The sequence below is a fragment of the Panthera tigris genome, chromosome B3 (assembly GCF_018350195.1).
Source record: "Panthera tigris isolate Pti1 chromosome B3, P.tigris_Pti1_mat1.1, whole genome shotgun sequence".
NCBI classification, from domain to species: domain Eukaryota; kingdom Metazoa; phylum Chordata; class Mammalia; order Carnivora; family Felidae; genus Panthera; species Panthera tigris.
Window position 1 is genome coordinate 18,252,676 of NC_056665.1, and position 23,056 is coordinate 18,275,731.

Consider the following 23,056-nt stretch of genomic DNA (forward strand, 5'->3'; position numbering starts at 1 on the left):
AAAAGTCAATGCCATGGAGATTAGGATCTTTTGATGGCTGGAACCAATATATTGGTGTTCAGTTATGCACGCACGTCCGTGTGCACGCATACACACACACACACATACACACACACACACACACACACACACACACACACACCACCCCTTCTGGAGTTCATGCCAGGAAATTGCCATGGAGATGAAGCTCTGGCATGGATAGAACCAGGCCAAACTGGGTCATGCTGTGTTCTTTTGCCTAGTATTTGACTCTTGAATTTCCAGTGACCAAATCTTAGAACAAATTATATACACCAAAGTATATCTCTACCTCAAAAATTCATTAAAATTATTAACTTGATGCTGAGATGAAAGTGTATTTCCCAGTTACCATAGAGTGACTTCCACATTCCTTAAAATACACCCCAGTTACAGAATCTCAAAGATAAATTTCTAAATCTTTGTAAACTACAAAATGCAGAAAGCATAAAAGGTATTTGTAATTAAGAAACAAATAATCCGAAACTATAAACAGTTCATATCCTTTATAACTTATGCTGAGTCAGACTCTTAAATTTTTTTTGGTGTTTATTTTTGAGAGAAAGAGAGAGTGTGTGTGTGTGTGTGTGTGTGTGTAAGTGGGGGGGAGGGGCAAAGAGAGAGAAGAGGCAGAGAATCAGAAGCAGGCTCCGTGCTGTCAGCACAAAGCCCGACTTGGAGCTTGAACTCACAAACTGTCAGATCATGACCTGAGCCAAAGTCAGATGCTCAACTGACTGAGATACCCAGGTGCCCCTTTTTTTAAAATTGTTTTTAATTGCTGAATCAGACTGTAAAACTTAATTAGTTTTAAATGTGGAGCTCTGTGGTCAAAACCAAAATAATAATTACAAACACCATCTATTAGCATTTAGGAAGTGGTTCAAATTGATTTGAACTCTCAGATATAATCATGGATGGCTCTGACCCAAAGTGAGGAAGGACGGACTGGTGCCTTGGGGCCTACACTAAAAACTCTTCTGGTAAGAGCCTGGCTACATAGATTCCTTGAGCAGCCTTGCTGTACTAAAACACCTTTACTTCATGGTAGCTCCAGGGGGCATACCTATGTCAGAAGGTATAAATATATTTTCCCCCCTCTTTTTTTGTTAACCAGTTATAGAAATCTTGGGAGGGTTTCTTGGGACAATAAAGATACTGTGTTACATCTGTATGGTACTTCAGTTACCAAAGCACTTCCCACCTATGATCTCAATAGAGCTTCACAAGGTAGGACTACAAGATCACTGTCTTCCCTACTGTACAAAGAGGTGCAGAGAGGTTAAATGATTTCCCCCCTACTTAGGAAATAGTGAATTTGTGACAAAAACCCAGGTGCTATAGCCACATACTAAATGGTCTTTGTTAATTAGAATAGAAACTTCAAGATTGGGTGGAAAATACAAACTAAAAAGAAATAAACAGATCTGGATCCGAATCAAATGATCAACATTCAAGCATCTAACTCTGGTCAAAGGCCTTCATCTGATTACCCTTTGGAAATGGTGATAGAGAAGACCGAATCACACTCTTGAGTCTTCATAATCTTAAGGGCACTGATTTGTGGTTTTATTGATATGACTTAGACCCCCAAATGTCAGTTATCAGGCTGTAATTTCATTTAAAATAATAATAACCCTGGAGGAGATATGCTTTGTCCTTCTTGTGTGCTGACTGCATGGATCAAGGAGTCTGTTCCTCTGATCTTTGTTTTGGAGTGTTCCCTTAGGCCACTGTGGTGAGAAACTGCTCTGTCATCCCCCAACATGTACTGGAGTGGCCATCTTAAACTGACTTGATTATTCAATATTTGATTTTTTTTTTTAATTTTTCTTTTTAACGTTTATTTATTTTTGAGACAGAGACAGAGCATGAACGGGGGAAGGTCAGAGAGAGAGAGGGAGACACAGAATCTGAAACAGGCTCCAGGCTCTGAGCTGTCAGCACAGAGCCCGACGCGGGGCTCGAACTCACGGACCCCGAGATCATGACCTGAGCCGAAGTCGGCCGCTTAACCGACTGAGCCACCCAGGCGCCCTGATAGTTGATTTTTAAAATTCATTCCTAGTGTAGATAGAATACCACGTAGATGGAGTCAGTCAGCAAGCATTTAATTTCGCTCCATTCACAGCTCTACCAAAAGTATGTTAGTCACAAGCTCTCTCTATGCAAAGCCTCTCCTTTCAGAAGAGTTGGGGACTGAGGGATGCATATCCAAACCTACTGCTAAGAAATAGGTCACTGGGTGGGTGATGTTGACAGTGGAGGAGGCTGAGCACGTACGGGGGCGGGGTAAGTGGTGTGTGCGCAGTGTGCGGGCACATCAGCTGCAGGATCACCGGGAAGGAAATCTGAAAGCAAGCTGTACTTCAGCAAGCCGAGACTTAAAACCATGTTAACATGGAAATGCTGCAGCTATAAGTAGTTTTGATCCCTAAACTCATGGACTTACGTTGTCTGTATACAAATGACTTTTGCTCTCTTCAGGTCTTTAAAACCCAGACGTTTATTTCAGGTAGCCTGGCGGTTTTTGTAGCGCCATTGAGTCCTTATTTATGTGAACACATAAAAGTGTTATCACCCATAATGCAAGTTTCTGTTTTAAGGGTATATCCTCAACATCAATAAACTCTGAAAAAGACAAGGGAAAATGAATAGTTAACTGTGTTCCTTGAAATTAAACATTTAGTTATTCCCATTAGTATTTTTAAAGATTTTTTTCACATTATCACTGCTTTAAGAAATGATGACATTCACATCATAAAACTGTGAAAAATGTCACTTTTAAATTGAATGTTATTTTTAAAATACTAAGTCTGAGTATAAATACTCAAATAATGACACTTTTTCTGCCCTCTCACAGAATACCCAGAGGATAAGCAGTTCTCAAGCCACTCAACCTCTAGCTACCCCAGTCGTGTCTGTGACCACCCCAAGCTTGCCTCCACAGGGACTGGTGTACTCAGCCATGCCGACCGCCTACAACACTGGTGAGCCTGCTCTCGTGCCTTTTGTGGATTTTAGTTTTGTTTTGTGATCAGCATGTGCTTTTGTGATTTTTTTTTAAGTATATTGATCGAAATAAATGATTTCCAGTGTTTTAGATTCACATTTGGATGTATTAAAAAAAACAAATACTAGCTTTGAAAAATGTACAGAAAATACATTGACTGTAGAATGGTTTCCCGGCATCGACCTTTACTTCCCCCTGACAAAGAAACAGGCGGCCGTTCTCACAATTACGGCCCGTGCGTCAGACCGAGGAGGATGGACTGTCGTCGTTTCTCATCGCACAGTCCCTCACTCTTCCCAGCTGTTGAAGGAAGAGGTTTTTCTCTTCATGCCGTGTTAGCCAGCTTGGGGAAGATGGAGCCTTCTTGCACTCGGGACCCCGCAGGGCAGTGGATGTGTCGCTGTGCCGGGCACGTTGTGTTGTCCTTCATGTGTTTGTGCCCCGGGAGCAAGACCAGGCCCTTTCTTGTTTCTCCTCAGAGCCAGTCACTCCCCTTTTGGGAGAGGAGCTTTTCACCCATTTATGTTTATTTAGACGTTTCATTTTATTTTATTTTATTTTATTTATTTATTTATTTATTTTTTTTTTAACGTTTATTTATTTTTGAGACAGAGAGAGACAGAGCATGAACAGGGGAGGGTCAGAGAGAGGGAGACACAGAATCTGAAACAGGCTCCAGGCTCTGAGCTATCAGCACAGAGCCCGACTTGGGGCTTGAACTCACGGACCGTGAGATCATGACCTGAGCCGAAGTCGGCCGCTTAACCGACTGAGCCACCCAGGCGCCCCGACGTTTCATTTTAAAATCCACTATTTCGGGGCGTTGTTAAGAAAAGCTACAACTGCTGCCCTGAGTGCAGGGGTGCGTGGAGCCGCGCAGACTGTGTGGACAGTCGTCCACATACATCTGCCCTTCCGGGGAGAGGCAGGAGGTGTGTGGCTGCACTTTCACCGGCTGAGAGGCAAGCACCCGATGCTTCAGAGAAGGAAACGGTTAAATTTTACCTTGTCAGTTATGAAGAGACTGCAGTATAGGGCATATATTCCTCTCATAATTCTTATAAGTAGACTGTAATAAAAACCAGCTAATTTTAGACTTCAGGGTAAATGCTTTAGCACAGTGTTTTCAAACTGCTGTCTGGAGCTCCCTGAGGCCACTGATACATTTGATTGTCACTTTAATTGCATGTAGTGCACTTAAAACAAAATTGTAAAAGATTTTGTTGAAAAAGCCTTTTAGAAAAATGTTGACCTTTTCTAATCGATATGAAAAAGAAACATGTCCGAATCTACTAAGTGCAAAATCTAGGGTAAAATAAGAGATTACGCATTCATAGAAATTGTTTCATTCCACTGATGACCAGCTAGCTGTATGAGTGACAGTATGCTAGGGACATAGCTTTTCTCCCGAGTTTCTGCCAGCTAAGGAGCAGGACATACCTGAGATGGCAGCTATGGAAGTAAAGTCCTCAGTGGCCGAGGTTGGCAGTTTGCGCTCTGAGACTTGAGCATGTGAGGAGGAAAGAGGGAAATCTAAGAGCTAGAATGTTCCAGAGGGATACTAGCTGAGAAGATGGGGCTTGAACTGGTATTCAAGTGAGAGTAGTTTACTGAACACTTCATGACGGGTTTTTCAGTATACTTAGAAACTCCACTATGCTTGTTTTTAGAAATGCAGTTGGATTCGTAAGAACGTGTTTTTCTAAAAGTCCAGAAGGATTCACCAAAACATAAAAATGGAGTCCTGTTCTCTCAAAACCATCAATCACTTGGCTTCAGTCTGATTCCTTCTTTTAACTTAGACTTTGCACTCTTTTTCAGAGCATATATTTGGCTTAATTTTACCATATTATCTTTAATGTATTTAGTTGCCCTTTTTAAAAATATAACCGTTTTCATCTTTCTTTAGTATATCATCTGGCTTTCGGTACACAGAGTCAGACTCGTGCCAGATGGTCAATAAAGGGATAAAAAAATGAGCAACATTTCAAAAAATACAACAGTTGTTATGCAGACACTTCCTCATGCCCATCAGTAAGGTCACTCCCAGCTTCCTAGACTTGCTCGTGCATCCATTCAGCACATACTTATCAAACACCTACTATGAGGCAGGTACTGGGCCAGGCACAACAGGAGTGTGGCTAGTAGTGGAACTTAGGGAGTGTTGGGGGAGAAAGACACAGGATAGACAGCTCTCGGAATAATTTATTGTAGTCATATTAAGAGCTGCATTGAAGCTTTGACCTAAAGGAGCACAGGTGACTAAGCCAGGCAGAGTCTGGAGAGTGTTCCAGGGAAAGGGAGCACTGTGTACAAAGACGAGGAGATAGGAGCATGACGGGGAGGACAGAGATGGTGGAGGGCGGTTAGAGTTGAAACTGTAGAGGTAAGAAATTTAGAGGCCATGTTGAAGATTTTGGATATTGAGAGTGCTGGGAAGCCATAAAGTTTTAAGCAGAGAGGTAGCATGACCATATTTGTTGTTTTAAGATCACATTGACTACAGTGTTCAGAGGGGCAAAACTGCATGCAAGGAACCCACGTGGGGGGCTGGATCAATGGCCCCAGTGGCGGATACTGATGGCTCGGACCGGAGTGGTGCTGGTAGAGCTGGTGACTCAGGCAGGATGGAGAGACAGTACGTAGAATTGAGCAGCCTTGGTGGTTGGTGGTGGAAGTAGGAGGGAAGTATCAACACCCACGGGCTTCTGGCACCAGCAACGAGGTGAAAGTCGGTGCCGTTTATCAAGATAAGGAGGGGGTTTGGAGGAAAAGAGGAATCCAGCTTGGGTGTCAAATTTGAGTGGTTTGGAGGGACATCCAGATGGATGTAGCAAGTTAGCAAGTAGGGGGTTGGGAATACTGGAGGTGGAGAGAGTTGTGAGGCGCAGGGGGGCGCTGTGGAAGGCAGCGGTGCTCAGGTGTCCCCGCACCAGCCAATGGGAACGCACCAGGCGGTCAGGAGACCGTGGCATGAGGAGCAAGCGTAGAGGCAGGCGGAACGCGAGCATCGCCTGCACTGTTTCCGCTCCGGTCCTTTTTTATTGATGTTAATTTGCTGGGAAGACCAACTTATTTAAATACCTCTCTTGAGACATGGAAAAGCAGTTGAAACTAGAAGGGTTTTTGCCACCTCTCTTTAAAACTAAATGGAAAAGACAAGTGTTAATGAAGAACTGAAATAACTCTATATGTGAATGATACCTCATGTCCTAAGTCTTGGCCGAAGTGACTCGTGTCTGAAGCATTCATATAAAATAAGCTATATTATATATTGTACTCTTGTAACACTTAAGTATTTTCATGAACTTGAAATTGTTTTGCAGGCAGAAACCTTTGACAGCCCCTGTACTTTGAGCAAATGTAGTTAATCAGTTGTGTAATAATGTATGATTTATGCCACTGAGCTTGGTGCTGCATGGAAAGGGGTGCCGTGTCTTTCCTGTTGCCCTTGTACTTCAAGAACCTAAGACCAGCTGTTCCAGACTCAGCCTGACCTGTCCCTCTTCTTCCAGAGGGTAGTGCTGGGCACATTTAAAATAATGGTTATGTAGGAACATCCTTTAGCAATGGCCTTTTCATTATTTCTATTTACTGGAAAAAGTATCTCAACTTCTTGTGAGACATTAAACTTATAAACATTTAGTACAAAGTTGAAACTTACTGAAATAATCCCAGATAAGCAAATACAGCCAGGACCTGTTGGCCTCCCAGAAGAAGAACCGTTGTGGGGTTAGACCTGTGTGGTGTTTTAGGTTATGAAGTGCCTGGCTTCTCTCAAGCTAGGAGCTTCTGGAGCTACTATTTGAAAAGCCTATTTTGCACGGGCCTCTTATTACACACACGAGCAAGATTTCTTTCCTTGTTTTAGATTACTCGCTGACTAGTGCGGACCTGTCGGCCCTGCAGGGCTTCAACTCGCCGGGAATGCTGTCTCTGGGACAGGTGTCGGCCTGGCAGCAACACCATTTAGGACAAGCAGCCCTCAGCTCTCTGGTGTGAGTAGCTAGAAATTTTCCCCAGATCTCTATTCCCAACCCGTGCACTTTCTTTTTCTAGCTGTTACAGTCTTCATGCTGTTGACTTTCATGTGACTGTCCTACAGTGATTCTTTTTTAGGTGGTACAAGTGTTTGGAGAAAAGATTTTCTTTATGATGATTCTAGATAATAGCTTGGATACCGAGCAAACTAGGCATTCCTTGAAGAAATTGGGGGAGCAAGCCTTCTCTTGTATGGAGGTAGAGAGACACATAGTAACCAAGGGGCACTGTGGCACCGATGTCACCCGTATGCACCTCCTACCTACCCACCAGTGATTAAGCCACCGGTCCCAGCTCTCCTTCCCAACCTCTATATCTGATTCCAGTGTTGGAAAAAGGCAGCTTTGAGGTATTCAGGCCCACCTACCACTTTTTTGGGGGGTTTCTCTGCTTTGGTGATTAGATAAGGGATAGAAAAATAAGTGGCCAACCCTCATGGAGGCCAGCTGGGTGTGCTTTTCTGTCTCCTCTGCTGAGATGCTCTCCAGCTACATAGCCCTATTGCCGTCCCAGTTCTGCAAAGGCTCTGTTCCTTCTCCTTCCTGCTAGCGATGCCTGACTCCCCCTGGGCACCACCATACATTCTCTCACTCAGATCCCCTCACCCTGCCCATAACGGGTGTTCTCTTTGTTGAACTCTGCTTGGTGAGGTACAGTGTGTGTGTGCAGCGAGCCAGCTGGGATCAACCCACGTGAATCCCCATAGCCTGATTCACACACAAGATACCAAACCCCTGCCATTCCTCCCCTGCTATCCACAGAGAAAGCAAAGGTTATTTTCCTTCATTTATTTTCTTTGCGCGTTGGCCTTTGAGGTGTCTGTTCATCCTGAGGAACACACTAAAAATAGCCCCACAGAAGCAAGTGGAAGTGGCTTGGCACTCAGGATGGGGGAACAGGCTGGACACACACACTGTGCTGTACTACTCTGAGCAAGTTAGCCTTTCCGAGACCCTTTCCTCACCTGGAAAGTAGGGTGATGTTACTGAAGAAACCAAGGAAGAGAGGAAGCGGAACCCAGGCTGCCGTGTCGTTCCTCTCTCGTCTCTGCTGCACAGCATCAGACACTGACACTGCTTTGGATACTTCACCTGCTAGAGTACCACGGGTGCGGGTCGAACTAGCCTCTAAAGCTCCCATCTGTCCTGTTCTTTTTCTTCCAAGGAGAGGTAACTAAAACCAGTGTTGGGGAATTCTGACAGCATTTCGGTCAGGCGGTGTCTGTAATACACTCCGGTTACATGGCTGCGCTCACAAACCACTTAACGTCTTTTTTTTTTTCTTCCTTCAGTGCTGGAGGGCAGTTATCTCAGGGTTCGAATTTATCCATTAATACCAACCAAAACATCAACATTAAGTCAGAACCAATTTCACCTCCCCGGGATCGAATGACCCCCTCAGGCTTCCAGCAGCAGCAGCAGCAGCCGCAGCCCCAGCCGCAGCCCCCCCAGCCCCCCCAGCCCCGGCAGGAAATGGGGCGCTCCCCCGTGGACAGTCTGAGCAGCTCGAGCAGCTCCTACGACGGTAGTGACCGGGAGGATCCGCGGGGCGACTTCCACTCTCCAATTGTGCTTGGCCGACCCCCGAACAGTGAAGACAGAGAAAGCCCTTCTGTAAAGCGAATGAGGATGGACGCGTGGGTGACCTAAGGCTTCCGGGCTGGTGTTTGTACGTGGCGTTACTGCAGTGAACTGCCCTACATATCTAAATTGGTAAATAAGGACATGAGTTAAATATATTTATATGTACATACATACATATATATCCCTTTATATATATATATGTATGTGGGCGTGAGTGTGTGTATGTGTGGGTGTGTGTCACATACGGAATCAGGCACTTACCTGCCTCGTAGATCTGCAGATGTGCGTCCCATGGCAAACAAAGCACCCTGTAGGCGGAGTCTAGTCTGGCACTTCCTTGGACTACTTGTTTCATAAGATAACCAGTTTTTGCAGAGAAACGTGTACCCATATATGATTCTCCCACACTAGCTTGCAGAAACCTAGAGGGCCCCTACTTGTTTTATTTAACTGTGCAGTGACTGTAGTTACTTAAGAAAAATGCTTTGTAGAACAGAGCAGTAGAAAAGCAGGAACCAAGAAAGCAATACTGTACATAAAATGTCATTTATATTAATTACCCAGCCTGGCATGGGTCTCTGTTGCAGAGGGGTGCATGGGAAGGGCTGTTGATATTTTAAAAAACAAAACAAAAAAGCCCCACACATAACTGTTTTGCACGTGCAAAAATGTATTGGGTCAGAGAAGTGATCTTTAGCTAATAAAAAAGAGAGAGAGTAGAAAACACGCATGAGATATTCAGAAAATACTAGCCTAGAAATATAGAGCATTAACAAAATAAATTAATATATTAAGTTATAATTGGACTATGTCAGAAGTTTCTTTTTACATTCATATCTTAAAGAAACTGATTTTAGCTCATGTATATTTTATATGAAAGAAAAGAAAACACCCTTATGAATTGATGACTATATATAAAATTATATTCACTACTTTTGAACACATTCTGCTATGAATTATTTATATAAGCCAAAGCTGTATGTTGTAACTTTTTTTTTTAAGAGAATAGCTTTATCTTGTTTTAACTTTTTAGTTTTATTTTAAGAGGGGGAAAAAAACAAAACAAAAATATCTTGCAAGCAGAACCTTGGAAAAAAAAAGCCATGAACACTTATTATTCTATATGTAAATTAAAAGTTGAGCCAAACTCTTTGTGTATATAGCATCTTAAATATATTATCACCTTTGATGTAAGTACCTATGTATTGTATGGTCACCAGATTAAAAAGTATATTTTTGTGGATTGCCGCCAATTTGGGGGGAAAAGGCGAGATCCTTATCAAGTAGAGTATTCACTGTTTAATATTTACTATTTTGTTAAATATACTGTACTTTGGATTTTAATTATTAGCCCAGTCTTTTTCGGAGGATTGTATAAAGGGGTTTCTCCCCTCACTGGTGGTGAATGTGTGATGTTACATTGTAATCTTTGTGCTGTATGGGTTGAGCATCATTATATATTTTATATGTGTACATAAATAGCAAAGTGGCAAAAAAAAAACTGGTGTTAAGTTCATCTTGCATAAATATAAAATGTGTTGTAACAGATTTTATAAGGCATTATTTAAAACTTGCCTTTTGTGAGGAAAAAAATATAGTAGAAAAAGCTGACCTAATTTAACTAATATTAGAGATCATGGCAAAATAGTAGATGAGCACAAAGGTTTTATAAGTGGTAAATGATTAGGGAGAAATAATTCTGGGGGGGAAGGGATCTTTTCTTCCTTGACCCTCTAAAATCGAATGATGCAGCTGGTTACAAAATCCTACCATCCTGAACTCTCTGTGCAGTGAAATGACACTTTGGTGTGGGGAGAAACTCTCTCGTGGGCAGATCCTCGGCACGGCCTGCCGTCCTAATGGAGCCCGTGCTGCACTCAGCTTCGCTTCTGAACAAGGCCTTACTCCTCCTGCAGGAAGACAGCAAAGGCGTGATAGCAGGTTCGTGCGTTTCCTGGGCTTGTGCCACAAACAAAATTCAAAGTCCTGTATATCTTTCATCATAGATTTTTTAAATACTCCCTTTCCTGAGAAACTCAAAATAAGGGTTTAAGAGTTGCTGCTATTTTGTATTTTACACTTAATATTGAGCAGCTACCTACAGTTTTTACTTATGTTTTGCTTTTCCCCCTAAATTGCCTTCCTTTTGACAATTTCCTCATAATGCTATTTGTGACAAATCATCAGCCAGGTTTCCTGACTGACACATAGGTATTAGGTACAGGATAAACCTGTGGCGTTCACAACTAAAAAAAAATGGAATTCTGTTTTAATTTTTGATAGAGGCCAAAAAAGGGAGGGTGATGTGCCGTCTCCTCGTCAGTATAGACATTTGGCTTGTCCTCAGAAAGGATTAGTTTTTCGTTAAAATGTACTTCTTTTACTGAACTACATACAGGCACATTTCTTCATAAGGTCACACTTAATTGAAACAAGACAGTCTCCCAACACTGAATTTCCAAGATGATCCTTACCACTTTGTAAACCATTTATAGCTTTGAAAGTGTTAAGTGATTCTTTCGTTATTATTTATGCATGTTCATGAACTTCTGCTGTACATTGGAATAGGAGTTAACACATTCACATTTACTGTCTATTTTCTTGTGTGCCTTATGAGATGGCTTTTCTGACTGTATCTCAATAGTCTTTCTTTCTATGCAGGTTTATAATCAGTACAACTACTGTTTTCTAAAATAATAGTACACAAGGCTCGGAGTTTGTATTTCAATTACACTGACCAAGTAACAATGTATTCCGTTTTCAGGAAGTGAATATTTGACTGTTAACCCTCTTCCTGTATGCCCAGTGAGACGTGGAGCATACGGACTTGACAGACACCCCTCACCCAGACACCATGTACAAACACATACACATGCACATCTCCTGGTGGAAACCAACTCAGAGCGGGGAAGACACGAAGGGTGTTTCTTTAGAACCGACTTTTCTTACCGTTTTAGACTCATGTGTTTTGTATGACACCATCACAAGAAAATTTTATCCTTCAGATGAAGTATTTTATTACTAAAAGACAAAAACAAAAAAAGCTTAGAGTACACCGCACTGGTTGAAGTACAGTTTCCCTCCGTGCGCCGCCCGGCACGACACTGAGAGCAGAGCCACCATCGTATGTCTGCAGATGGTCCCGATCAAAACTCCATCTTTTGAGCCCTAATTCTGTCCATTGTGTTCGAGACTAAATCAGGGGTTTGTTCTAAAAGAACAGTATATGTTTTACCATTTCCTTTACCTATAAGGACAGCTAACAAAGCATTAACATATTTTCTTGATTAACCATCATGCGCACAAGAAATACATAGTAAATAAGGAACCAGAAAACTCCTGGCGTCGGATCATGAGAAGCTAGATGAGTAGAATGTGAAAAAGATTTTACAAATGTAAAACTTTTATTTCTCTGTAGAAACTTTCTTCACTTTGCTGTGCAAGAAGACACTGCTTTGCTATATTTAAAATGGCTTTTTTAAAAAGAGATTTATGTATTTGGTAAATGTTTGTAGTCAACAGTTCACACAAGAAGCTGTACACGGTTTGATCACGTAAAACCGTTTGGCGGCACAAGCTGGACTTTGTTGCCATCCTTGAGATGAACCTTTTAAGAAAAATAAGTTAATCTCAATTTTTCCCTGAATGTGTTGTTTTTTCTTCATTATACAATAAATATTATAGTGAACTTTTTATCAAATGGTTAAGAAAATGCTAGAGGTTGTTGTAAACTATTTGTATCCTGCACTCACTACAGTAAAGACGGACTGGCTTTTCCTGTGTACTCCAGACTCTGTCGTGTTTGCCGCCAGTCGGCCCCTCTGTCCCCCCGAGTCCCTCTCCTTTCCCTTCCGCTCACAGGCCTCTCCCACCTGCAGATCTCCTTTACTCACCTTGAGACTCGGTCAAGGAGATCACCGTGGCGTCTCACCAGCCTCACCCGTAGCTGCTCCCGGGGCCTCCCCTTCTGGGCTGCCCTTGGCCCCTCAGGAAACAGTGGGAAGTCCGGGCCCCAGCATCGGCGGGCCTGGCCGTCACTGCAGCTGCTGTGGACCCGGTAAGCCCATCCAGGCTCTAGGAATGACGACTTCTCGCGGGATAGATGATGAGCCAGGGTTGGCGGGGGCGGGCGGGAATACTGCTAAACGGGATCGGATGATATATATAGCAAGTTCTGCCTTTTTGAATTAAGGGGGTGAGATGATTTGTTTTACCCAAAATGCATACATGATACTGAGAGAGCGGCAAAAGACAGATTCAGTAAATGAATTGTTTTCAGAAGTGACAGGTGTGAAAACTTGTCTTAAACTCGGAAGTGTGGAAAGTGTTCCCTTCCTTGGGTTTGCCTTTTAAGCCAGCTCCTAACTAAGCAGATTCTTGCTGTCAAATGAAAAGCTAAATTTTTGTGCGGGTTTTACTTGCTGGCTACAGTGAGGCTCTTATTAGCAGGTTTTGAAAGCCGGCGGAGTCCTGTGGCTAAAAATAGTTTAATCACAGCTGCAGCTACTTAAAATCAATTCACTGCGATTTCCTAGTTAGCTCCCACGGGTGCCTTCCTCTAGGCTTTATCTTGCTTTTAAGCCGATTCTGTGTCCGACTGGCACCAGCCAAGAAGATGATTTTTCAGTCAGAGCCCTCTGCCAGCCGGATGGCCCAGCCTGCTCCCCTCTGCCTGTCTGGTCTCTCCGTACAGGGTCAGAGCAGCACCTGCTGTAGAACTGGGGAAACCCGTGTTTCTTCCCACCTTCCACACAAAGTGAAGGGGGTTCACAAAGTGAAGTGTTCCTGGAACACTAAGGAGAGGGACTCCTCAGGGGCCGAGGGCACGAGTGCCATCACACAGCAGAATGTGCTTAGCCCAGAGACTAAGAGGTGAGCCCCGATCCCCAGCTGTCCCGGGGTGTGAGCTGAGGACGAGCTCCTCTGAGCCAGCCCCCAGCCAATGGCCGCACACAGCCGGGGCACGCCCCTTCCCTCCTGCAAGAAATCTTGAGCTCCCAATTCCGTCCGTGTCTGCTTCCCAGATGACCTAGACTGACACGTAGCTCACCCAGCTTCAGAGAATGTGTCCTAGACTTCAGTCACTTTCTTACACTTGTGCCTGCTCACCGTGTCCCAAAACAGCGGAAAGCAGCTGGGGAAGAAAAAGCAAAAATCACAGTTGTACTAACTGGTTTCTCTGTATAATCCCCCTCCCCCTTTTTAAGCTTTATTAAAGCTTTACTTTGAACTAATTTTTAACTTCCAGAAAAGCTGCAAAAATAATCGTTTCCATATATCCTTCCCCCAGCTTTCCCTAATGTTAACGTTTACATAACCACCCTACTACTATCATAACCAGGAAACTGACGCTATTACCACTAAGCCCTGCCTCCTGTCACTGGCCAGCATCACCACACCCGTCTGTCACTAGTTCCTCCAGTGCCAGCGCAGCCACTGGCAGGCACACCAGCAATGGGGCCCCAGCAGCTGCTTGCATGTCAAGATCAAGCCCTGCCTTGTGTTACTGGCCAGCACCACCATGCCCACCTGTAGCTATGGCTGTTCCCTTCAGCTGAGAACCTGCGTGCCCCCCACCTTTTGTGCAACCTGAACCCTGTCACAGACCTCCACTGCAGCATGCATACCCACGGGTACAGTGTGAAGTCCTAGGACAGCAGGCACTCAGTTCTGTCAATGCCAGGGAGACTGTAGTTGGCCTCAGCCCTTCTGTCTGCTCTGACACCCATCGCTACAACTTTGTCCACAAGTCACCTCTGCCATTTCATAGGTGCCTATAGCCGGCCCCTCACATCAAGTGTGTGCACACCTTTGGTTCCAGCCACCAATGCTGCCTGTCCTGGTCCCTAGCTACTCACTGGCCCTACAGGCATGTCTGAGAAGCTCAATAGTGCTCATCAAGGAATACACAGTTGTCAACAGTGTGCATGCCAGTGACATGAGCCAAAGAGACATCATGCCCCGATTGGACCCACTACTGCCATGTACTCCTGTATTTATTGCCCTGCACCACTAGACCTGGGTCACAGCATGATCCAGTGTGCCCCTATCTGCAGGTGAAAGGCTTTCCTAACCAAAATCAGTCCATAAAGTCTGGAAAGGTGAGGGAAACAGGTCGCTACCAAAGGGATACAGTAAACCTCCGGTAACTGGACCCAAAAAATGGAGATGCAGGTAATGCCTGACAAAGAATTCAAAATAACTGTAGTACAGTTGCTCAGAGCTACAAAAGAGGACATAAACGACTTAACTATGAGGAAAACAATACAAGAACAAAATGAGAAGCTCAACCAAGAGAAAACATAAAGAACCAAACACATTTTGGAGCTAAAGAACACAATGAACTGAAAAATTCAATAGTTTCAACAGCATAGTTGAATAGAAGAGCAGTGAGCTAGAAGGCAGATCAGTTGAAATTAAATAATTAGAAGAGCAAATAGAAAAAAGGAAAAAGAAAGCCTACAGGAGTACGGGACATAATGGAAAGAAAGTATGCACTACTGGCGTCCCAGAAAAAGAGAGGGAGAAAGGAATGAAAAACTTAAACAATGAGAATTTCCCAGACACAGGGAGGGAATTGGATGTCCAATTTCATGAAGTAATGTCACCACAAAATTTCAACCCAAAATGTTCTCCAAGAATAATGAAATGGTCTAAAATGAAAGACAGAATTTTAAAAGCTGGAAGAGAGAAAAAAATCATATGAGGGGAACCCCCATAAGGCTATCAGTGGATTTCTCACTAGATACCGTACAGGCAAAAAGAGTGGGATGATATATTCGAAGTGCTGAAAGAAAGAAACTGCCAACCAGGAATACTTCACCCAGCAAAGTTGTCCTTCAGAAATGAAGGTGAAAGAAAATCTTTCCCTAATAAACGAAAGCTGAAGGGGTTTCTCAGCACTAAACTACATTATAAGAATTGCTAAAAGGAATTCTTCAAGCTGAAACAAAAGGATGCTAATTAGTAGCTTGAAAACATATGGAAATATGCACTGGTAAAGATAAGCATAGAGTCAGATTTAGAATACCTTAATACTGTTAATATGGTGATGTGCTAGATAAGGATTCACCTAGATAAAGATTAAGAGGTATAACTTTGACAATTTGTTAATGGACACACAATAAACAATGTAAATGGTGTCCTCAAAAATGTAAAAGGAGGGAGAAGAACAGGGTAGATTTTTTATATGGGATCAAATTAAACTTATCAGCATAAAATACACTGATATCTATAAGATTTTTTATGTAAACCTCATGGGAACTCCAAAACAAAAATCTACAACAGATACACATAAGAAGGGAATCAAAATATACTGCTACAGAAAATCATTTAATTGCAAAGGAAGGCAACAAAAAGAAAAGAATTGAACTATAAACAGCCAGAAAACAATAATATGGCATAAGTAAGTCCTTTTCTGTCAATTATTGTAAATGTTAACAGACCAAATTCTTCAATCAAAAGGCAGCCTGGTTGGCTGGCTCAGTTGGTTAAACATCCGACTTCGGGTCAGGTCATGACCTGAAGGTTTGTGGGTTCGAGCCCCGCATCGGGCTCTGTGTTGACAACTCAGAGCCTGAAGCCTGCTTCAGATTCTGGGTCTCCCTCCCTCTCTCTCACTCTCTCTCTCTCTCTGCCCCTCCCCAACTAGTGCTCTGTCTCTGTCTTTCAAAAATAAATACATGTTAAAAAAAAATTTTTTTTAAGGTTGGCTGGATAAAAACAACAACAAAGTTAACCCCCCAAACAAAACAAAACAAAATAGGCAAACAAAAGAATGACCCAACTATATGCTACAAGAGATTCACCTCAGCTTTAAGGACACACATAGATTCAAAGTGAAAGAATGGCAGGAGAGGATAACTCCATGCAAAGGGAGAGCAAAACTGGTAAAAGGAGACAAAGATGGACACTACAGAGTAAGGGGGTCAATTCATCAAGAAGATACAAAAATCATGTATGTATACACACACACACACACACATACATATGCACCCAACATCAGAGCACCTGAATTTTATTAAGTGAATTCTAACAGATTGGAAGGGAAAAATAGAGAACACCATAGAAGGGGACTTCAATAGCCTACTTTCAACAATAGATCATGCAGATAAAAAAGCAGGAGAAAGCATTGGACTTGAACTGTACTTTAGACCATGTGGACCAAACAAACATATACAAACATGCCAACCAACAGCAGCAGAATACATATTCTTCTCAAGTGCACACAGAAATTCTGCAGGATACATCACATGGTAGGTCATAAAAAAAAGTCTTGGGGCACGTGGGTGGCTCAGTCAGTTGAGTGTCCAACTCTTGATTATGACTCAGGTCATGATCCAGTTTTGTGGGATCAAGTTCTGCATTGGGCTCTGTGCTGAGTGCAGAGCCTGCTTGGGATTCTCTCTTCCTCTCTCTTTGCTCCTCCCCTGCTCACACACACTCTCTCTCGTTCTCAAAATAATAAACATTTTTTTAAAAAGTCTTAGCAAATTTAAAAAGATTGAAAAAATACCAACTATCTTTTCTGACTCTAGTGGTATGAAACCAGAAATTAATAACAGGAGGAAATCTGGAAAAATAGTAAAAATATGAAGACTAAAAAACATGCTCCTGAATAAATAGGTCAAAGAAGAAAAAGAAAAATCAAGAAGTATCCTGAAACAAATGAAATGGAAACAACAAATCAAAAGCTATGGGATACTACAAAAGTAGTTCTTGTTTTTTTTAAATTTTTTAAAATATATTTTTGAGAGAGAGAACATGTGCACACACACGAGCCAAGGAGGGGCAGAGAGGGAGACTGAGAATCCCAAGCAGGCTCCATGCTGACAGCAGAGGGCCTGATGCCGGGCTCAAACTCACAAATCACAAGATCATGACTGAGCTGAAATCAAGAGCCAGATGCTTAACCTTGACAGCCACCCAGGCACCACTGCAAAAGTAGCTCTAAGAAGGAAGTTTATAGCCTACATCAAGACACAAGAAAGAACTCTGATAAACAACCTCACTTTATACCTCAAGGCACTAGAAAAAGAACTATGCCCAAATTTAGTAAAAAGAAGAAAATAAAAAGATCAGAGCAGAAATAAATGAAATAGAGACAAAAAAAAAAATTAAAGACCAATGAAAAAAAGAGCTGTGTTTTTGTTTTTGTTTTTTTAAAGACAAGACTGTCATGAGGAACTAAAAAATGCTATAATGAGGTGCAAAATAAAATGGAGGCAACCATAGCACAGATTGAAGAGGCAGAGGAGAGAATAGGTGAATTAGAAGATAAAATTATGGAAAACGAGGAAGCTGAGAAAAAGAGAGATAAAAAAATCTAGGAGTATGAGGGGAGAATTAGAGAACTAAGTGATGCAATCAAACGGAACAATATCCGTATCATAGGAATTCCAGAAGAAGAAGAAGAAGAAGAGAGAGAAAAGGGCTGAAGGTGTACTTGAACAAATCATAGCTGAGAACCTCCTGATCTGGGGAAGGAAAAAGGCATTGAAATCCAAGAGGCACAGAGAACTCCCTTCAGACATAACTTGAATTGATCTTCTGCACGACATATCATAGGGAAACTGGCAAAATACAAGGATAAAGAGAAAATTCTGAAAGCAGCTAGGGATAAACAGGCCCTAACTTACAAAGGTAGACATACATAAGAGTAGTCGCAGACCTATCTACTGAAACTTGGTAGGCCAGGAAGGAATGGCAGGAAATCTTCAATGTGATGAACAGAAAAAAATATGCAGCCAAGAATCCTTTATCCAGCAAGTTTGTCATTTAGAATAGAAGGAGAGATAAAAGTCTTCCCAAACAAACAAAAACTGAAAGAATTCATCACCACTAAACCAGCCCTACAAGAGATCCTGAGGGGGATCCTGTGAGACAAAGTACCAGAGACACCACTATAAGCATGAAACCTACAGATATCACAATGACTCTAAACCATATCTTTCAAAACTAACACTGAATGTAAATGGACTAAATGCTCCAACCAACAGACATAGGGTATCAGAATGGATAAAATAACAAGACCCTCTATTTGCTGTCTACAAGAGACTCATTTTAGACCTGAGGACACCTTCAGATTGAAAGTGAGGGGATGGAGAACTATCTATCACGCTACTGGAAGTCAAAAGAAAGCTGGAGTAGCCATACTTATATCGGACAAAATAGACTTTAAATTGAAGGCTGTAACAAGAGATGAAGAAGGGCATTATATAACAATTACAGGGGCTATCCATCAGGAAGAGCTAACAATTATAAATGTCTACGCACCGAATATGGAAGCCCCCAAATATATAAAACAATCACAAACATAAGCAACCTTATTGATAAGAATGTGCTAATTGCATGGGACTTTAATACCCCACTTACAACAATGGATAGATCATCTAGACACAGGATTAATAAAGAAACAAGGGCCCTGAATGACACATTGGATCAGATGGACTTGACAGATATATTTAGAACTCTGCATCCCAAAGCAACAGAATATACTTTCTTCTCAAGCGGACATGGAACATTCTCCAAGATAGATTACATACTAGGTCACAAAACAGCCCTTCATAAGTATAAAAGAATTGAGATCATACCATGCACACTTTCAGACCACAATGCTCTGAAACTTGAAATCAACCACAGGAAAAAGTCTGGAAAACCTCCAAAAGCATGGAGGTTAAAGAACACTAAAGAATGAATGGGCCAACCAGGCAATTAGAGAAGAAATTAAAAAATATATGGAAACAAATGAAAATGAAAACACAACAATCCAAACACTTTGGAATGCAGTGAAGGCAGTCCTGAGAGGAAAATACATTGCAATCCAGGCCTATCTCAAGAAACAAGAAAAATGCCAAATACAAAATCTAACAGCACACCTAAAGGAAATAGAAGCAGAACAACAAAGACACCCCAAACGCAGCAGAAGAAGAGAAATAAACAGCAGAGCAGAAAAAAACAATATAGAATCTAAAAAAACTAGAGCATATCAATGAAACCAAGAGTTGGTTTTTTGAAAAAATAAACAAAATTGATAAACCTCTAGCCAGGCTTCTCAAAAAGAAAAGGGAGATGACCCAAGTAGATAAAATCATGAATGAAAATGGAATTATTACAACCAATCCCTCAGAAATACAAGCAATTATCAGGGAATACTATGAAAAATCATATGCCAACAAACTGGACAACCTGGAAGAAATGGAAAAATTCCTAAGCACCCACACACTTTCAAAACTGAAACAGAAAGAAATAGAAAACTTGAACAGACCCATAACCAGTGAAGAAATTGAATCAGTTTTCAAAAATCTTCCAACAAATAAGAGTCCAGGACCAGATGGCTTCCCAAGGAATTCTACCAGACATTGAAAGCAGAGATAATACCTATCCTTCTCAAGCTGTTCCAAAAAATAGAAAGGGAAGAAAAATTTCCAGACTCATTCTATGTAGCCAGCATTACTTTGATTCCCAAACCAGACAGAGACCCAGCAAAAAAGAACTACAGGCCAACATCCCTGATGAAAATGGATGCAAAAATTCTCAACAAGATACTAGCAAATCGAATTCAACAGCATATAAAAAGAATTATTCACCATGATCAAGTGGGATTCATTCCTGGGATGCAGGGCTGGTTCAACATTCGCAAATCAATCAGTGTGATACATCACATTAATAAAAGAAAATATAAGAACCATATGATCCTGTCTATTGATGCAGAAAAAGCATTTGACAAAATTCAGCATCCTTTCTTAATAAAAACCCTTGAGAAAGTCGGGAAAGAAGGAATATACTTAAACATCATAAAAGCCATTTATAAAAAGCCCACAGTTAATATCATCCTCAATGGGGAAAAACTGAGAACTTTCCCTCTGAGATCAGGAACATGACAGGGATGTCCACTTTGACTGCTGTTGTTTAACATAGTGTTGGAAGTTCCAGCATCAGCAATCAGACAACAAAAGGAAATCAAAGGCATCAAAATTGGCAAAGATGAAGTCAAGCTTTCACTTTTTGCAGATGACATGACATTATACATGGAAAACCCGATAGACTCCACCAAAAGTCTGCTAGAACTGATACATGAATTCAGCAAAGTTGCAGGATTCAAAATTAATGTACAGAAATCAGTTGCATTCTTATACACTAATAATGAAGCAACAGAAAGACAAATAAACCAATCCCATTCACAATTGCACCAAGAATCATAAAATACCTAGGAATAAATCTAACCAAAGATGTAGAAGATCTGTATGCTGAAAACTATAGAAAGCTTATGAAGGAAATTGAAGAAAATACAAAGAAATGGAAAAACATTCCATGCTCATGGATTGGAAGAATAAATATTGTTAAAATGTCATACTACCCAAAGCAATCTACACATTCAATGCAATCCCAATCAAAATTGCACGAACATTCTTCTCGAAGCTAGAATAAGCAATCCTAAAATTTGTATGGAACCACAAAAGACCCTGGATAGCCAAAGTAATTTTGAAAAAGAAGACCAAAGCGGGAGGCATCACAATCCCAGACTTTAGCCTCTACTACAAAGCTGTAATCATCAAGATAGCATGGTATTGGCACAAAAACAGACACATAGACCAATGGAATAGAATAGAAACCCCAGAACTAGACCCACAAACGTATGGCCAACTAATCTTTGACAAAGCAGGAAAGAACATCCAATGGAAAAAAGACAGTCTCTTTAACAAATGGTGCTGGAAGAACTGGACAGCAACATGCAGAAGATTGAAACTAGACCACTTTCTTACACCATTCACAAAAATAAACTCAAAATGGATGAAGGACCTGAATGTGAGACAGGAAACCATCAAAACCCTAGAGGAGAAAGCAGGGAAAAACCTCTCTGACCTCAGCCGCAGCAATTTCTTACTTGATACATCTCCAAAGGCAAGGGAATTAAAAGCAAAAATGAACTATTGGGACCTCATGAAGATAAAAAGCTTCTGCACTGCAAAGGAAACAATCAACAAAACTAAAAGGCAACTGACGGAATGGGAAAAGATATTTGCAAATGACATATCAGACAAAAGGCTGGTATCCAAAATCTATAAAGAGCTCACCAAACTCCACACCCGAAAAACAAATAATCCAGTGAAGAAATGGGCAGAAAACATGAATAGACACTTGTCTAAAGAAGACATCCAGATGGCCAACAGGCACATGAAAAGATGCTCAACGTCACTCCTCATCAGGGAAATACAAATCAAAACCACATTGAGATATCACCTCACGCCAGTCAGAGTGGCTAAAATGAACAAATCAGGAGACTATAGATGCTGGCAAGGATGTGGAGAGATGGGAACGCTCTTGCACTGTTGGTGGGAATGCAAACTGGTGCAGCTGCTCTGGAAAACAGTGTGGAGTTTCCTCAAAAAATTAAAAATAGATCTACCCTATGACCCAGCAATAGCACTGCTAAGAATTTACCCAAGGGAAATTTACCCACAGGAGTGCTGATGCATAGGGGCACTTGTACCCCAATGTTTATAGCAGCACTTTCAACAATAGCCAAATTATGGAAAGAGCCTAAATGTCCATCAACTAATGAATGGATAAAGAAATTGTGGTTTACATAAACAATGGAATACTACATGGCAATGAGAAAGAATGAAATTTGGCCTTTTGTAGCAACATGGATGGAACTGGAGAGTGTTATGCTAAGTGAAATAAGTCATACAGAGAAAAAAAGATACCACATGTTTTCACTCCTATGTGGATCCTGAGAAACTTAACAGAAGACCATGGGGGAGGGGAAGGGGAAAAAATTTAGAGAGGGAGGGAGGCAAACCATTAGAGACTCTTAAAAACTGAGAATAAACTGAGGGTTGATGGGGAGTGGGAGGGAGGGGAAAGCGGGTGATGGGCATTGAGGAGGGCACCTGTTAGGATAAGCACTGGGTGTTGTATGGAAACCAATTTGACAATAAATTTCATATTTAAAAAAATTAAAAATAAAGACAAGACTGAAAAACCTTTAGCCAGAGTGATTCAGAAACAGAGGACTCAAAATCAGAAATGAAAGAGGAGACATTACAACTGATACTACAGGAATACTCTATGAGAGACTACTATAAATAATTATATGCCAACAAAATGGATAACCTATAGGAAATGGATAAATTCCTAGAAACATACAACCTACCAGGACTGAATCATGAAGAATTGAAAGTCTGAGCAGACAAGTATTAAGTAAGGAGATTGAATCAGTAATCAAAACCTCTCAACACAGGAAAGTCAGGACTAGATGGTTTCACTGGTGAATTCTACCAAATATTTAAAGAAGGATCAACGACAATCCTTCTCAAACTACTCAAAAAAACTGAAGAGAAGGAAATAACCCCAAACTAATTTTACATGGCCAACATTACCTGATACCAAAGCCATA

General features: G+C 41.5%; 2 protein-coding genes across 23 annotated transcripts in view; one reads left to right on the plus strand and one right to left on the minus strand.

Annotated features, from left to right (window-relative positions):
• Positions 1 to 9,672, plus strand: part of MEF2A (myocyte enhancer factor 2A) — a 160,721-nt gene extending 151,049 nt beyond the window's left edge. For all 12 annotated transcript variants that reach the window (XM_042988173.1, XM_042988175.1, XM_042988170.1 and 9 more), the window contains 3 exons: positions 2,882 to 3,008; positions 6,903 to 7,029; positions 8,364 to 9,672. In XM_042988173.1, coding sequence (XP_042844107.1) covers positions 2,882 to 3,008; positions 6,903 to 7,029; positions 8,364 to 8,721 — 612 coding nt within the window. In that variant the 3' untranslated portion in view covers positions 8,722 to 9,672. The remainder of the gene's footprint in view (positions 1 to 2,881; positions 3,009 to 6,902; positions 7,030 to 8,363) is intronic.
• Positions 9,673 to 12,171: 2,499 nt separating this feature from the next.
• The window catches only part of LYSMD4 (LysM domain containing 4), a 43,953-nt gene continuing 33,068 nt past the window's right edge, over positions 12,172 to 23,056 (minus strand). For 6 of the 11 annotated variants that reach the window (XM_042988184.1, XM_042988182.1, XM_042988183.1 and 3 more), the window contains one exon: positions 13,124 to 13,789. The gene's annotated coding sequence lies outside the window, so the exon portion shown is untranslated. Of the gene's footprint in view, positions 12,263 to 12,548; positions 12,834 to 13,123; positions 13,790 to 23,056 lie in introns of those variants that run through there. The other 5 variants (XM_042988190.1, XM_042988193.1, XM_042988192.1 and 2 more) reach the window with 5 other exon arrangements.